At 59.1% G+C, this 1623-nt stretch overlaps 1 protein-coding gene across 1 annotated transcript; it reads left to right on the plus strand.

The window, feature by feature from the left end:
- Positions 1-120: 120 nt before the first annotated feature.
- LOC103809413 (carboxypeptidase N subunit 2-like) lies at positions 121-381 on the plus strand (the record flags this gene model as incomplete). The annotated part of the gene is made up of 1 exon (XM_009082241.1): positions 121-381. A coding segment is annotated over one exon (261 nt), but the record flags the coding sequence as incomplete, so codon positions are not given.
- Positions 382-1623: the final 1242 nt, after the last annotated feature.

The following is a 1623-nucleotide window of genomic DNA, read 5'->3' on the forward strand; positions in this document are numbered from 1 at the left end:
AACAACCTCTCCAGCCTGCCAGTGGGGCTGCTGGCCGGGCTGCCCCTCCTCACCACCCTGGCACTGGACCATAACCGCCTGGCCCACCTGCCCCCGGGGGGGTTTGATGCCAACAATGAGCTGGTGCGTGTGGGGCTCTCTGACAACCCCTGGGCCTGTGACTGCCACCTCACCTATCTCCTGCACTGGCTCCAGAGCTTTGCTGAGCCTCTCATCCATGGGCAAGCCTTCTGTGCCAGTCCAGCTGCTCTCCAGGGACAGTCCCTGCTGGAGGTCCCCCAGGTACACCTGGAGTGCTCAGGAGCACCCAGTGTCCCTCCAGAGGAAGACTGGGACAAGGATGCTCCAGGGCAGTGCACCTACAGCAATCCTGAGGGCACTGTAAGTGTGGCCTGTGATGCCACAAGCTGCCAGGAGCTCAGCCTTCGCCTCCCTCCTCCTCCTCCTGGGCAAGCGCAGAGCTTGGGGCCAGCATACCAGGGTGACTGGGTGCTGCACTCCCGCTGTGGCTCACTGCAGGTCAGTGTCCTGATCATGGCACAGAGTGGGAACGAGGCCACATCGCCAAGTCTACCCACCGTGCCCTAGAGCTCGGGCAGGCACCTGTTTCTGCATTGGCAACCTCTCGAACCAACCTGGGAAACAGAACCCCGTTCTGCTCCGCTACCCCTGCAGCGGTCACCAGCCACCACTGAGCTCTCTGCAGCAGCTGACCTGCTTGTATTTATTCTCCCAGCTCTGTGTTTCCTGTGTATTTCAAATATAATTAAAATGTATATATTATTTCTGTGCAACCAGTTCCTATGGCAGAAAAAGGAATTGCTCAGCTCCCTCATCTCTGCCTGTGTGTCTGGGAGAGATGGTGAAGGTCGATGTGGTCCACTGGGGTCTTGTCTGGGGCTGTGCACGATGTAGCATGGGTGCAGGTGCCTGGTGGTGAGTAGGTGTCATTCTGGCATGCTCATGGTGTGCTCATCTCTGCCTGCTGTAGCCCTCCAGCCCCATCTCCTGCCCCCACTTCCCTTGGCACTGTGGAGACCCAGCTGCAGCCTGGTAAGATCCCTTAGGGCACAGGTTTGGGGTGTCCAAGGGAGGCATGGGTCAGTGCTGCTGACTGCCCACTAAGGGGCATGGCCTGTCTGCAGGGTGAGCTCCAGCCCAGGAGGGCACCAGTAGGTCCCCCACTCTGCTACGGCTTGGTGTGCAGTCCTGCAGCTGAACCTGGAATGTGGGAAGTTCCACCTAAACATGAGCAAGCACTTTACGGTGAGGGTGACTGGAACAGGTTGCCCAGCATGGCTGTAGAGTCTCCTTCTCTGAAGATACCCAAAAGCAGCCTGAACGGAGGCCTGAGTAAGGCACTCCAGGAAACCCTTCTTCAGCAGGGGGTTTGGACTGGATGAGTGCAGTGGTCCCTTCCACCTCAGCCATTCTGTAATTCTGATTCTGCGACCCGTGGAGACGGGGCACAAAGTCTCAGCAGTGCTGCCCACGCAGGGGGTGGCAGGGAAGGTGGATGCTCCACTGGGAGAGCAAGTGTGGGTGCGTGTTGGTGCGCGGGGGCTGAGTGCGTGTCCGTGTGTCCGTGTGTCCGCATGTCCGTGTGTGTGTCCGTGTGTGTGT

Source organism: Acanthisitta chloris, unplaced genomic scaffold, assembly GCF_000695815.1.
Source record: "Acanthisitta chloris isolate BGI_N310 unplaced genomic scaffold, ASM69581v1 scaffold36519, whole genome shotgun sequence".
In the NCBI taxonomy this organism is placed as follows: domain Eukaryota; kingdom Metazoa; phylum Chordata; class Aves; order Passeriformes; family Acanthisittidae; genus Acanthisitta; species Acanthisitta chloris.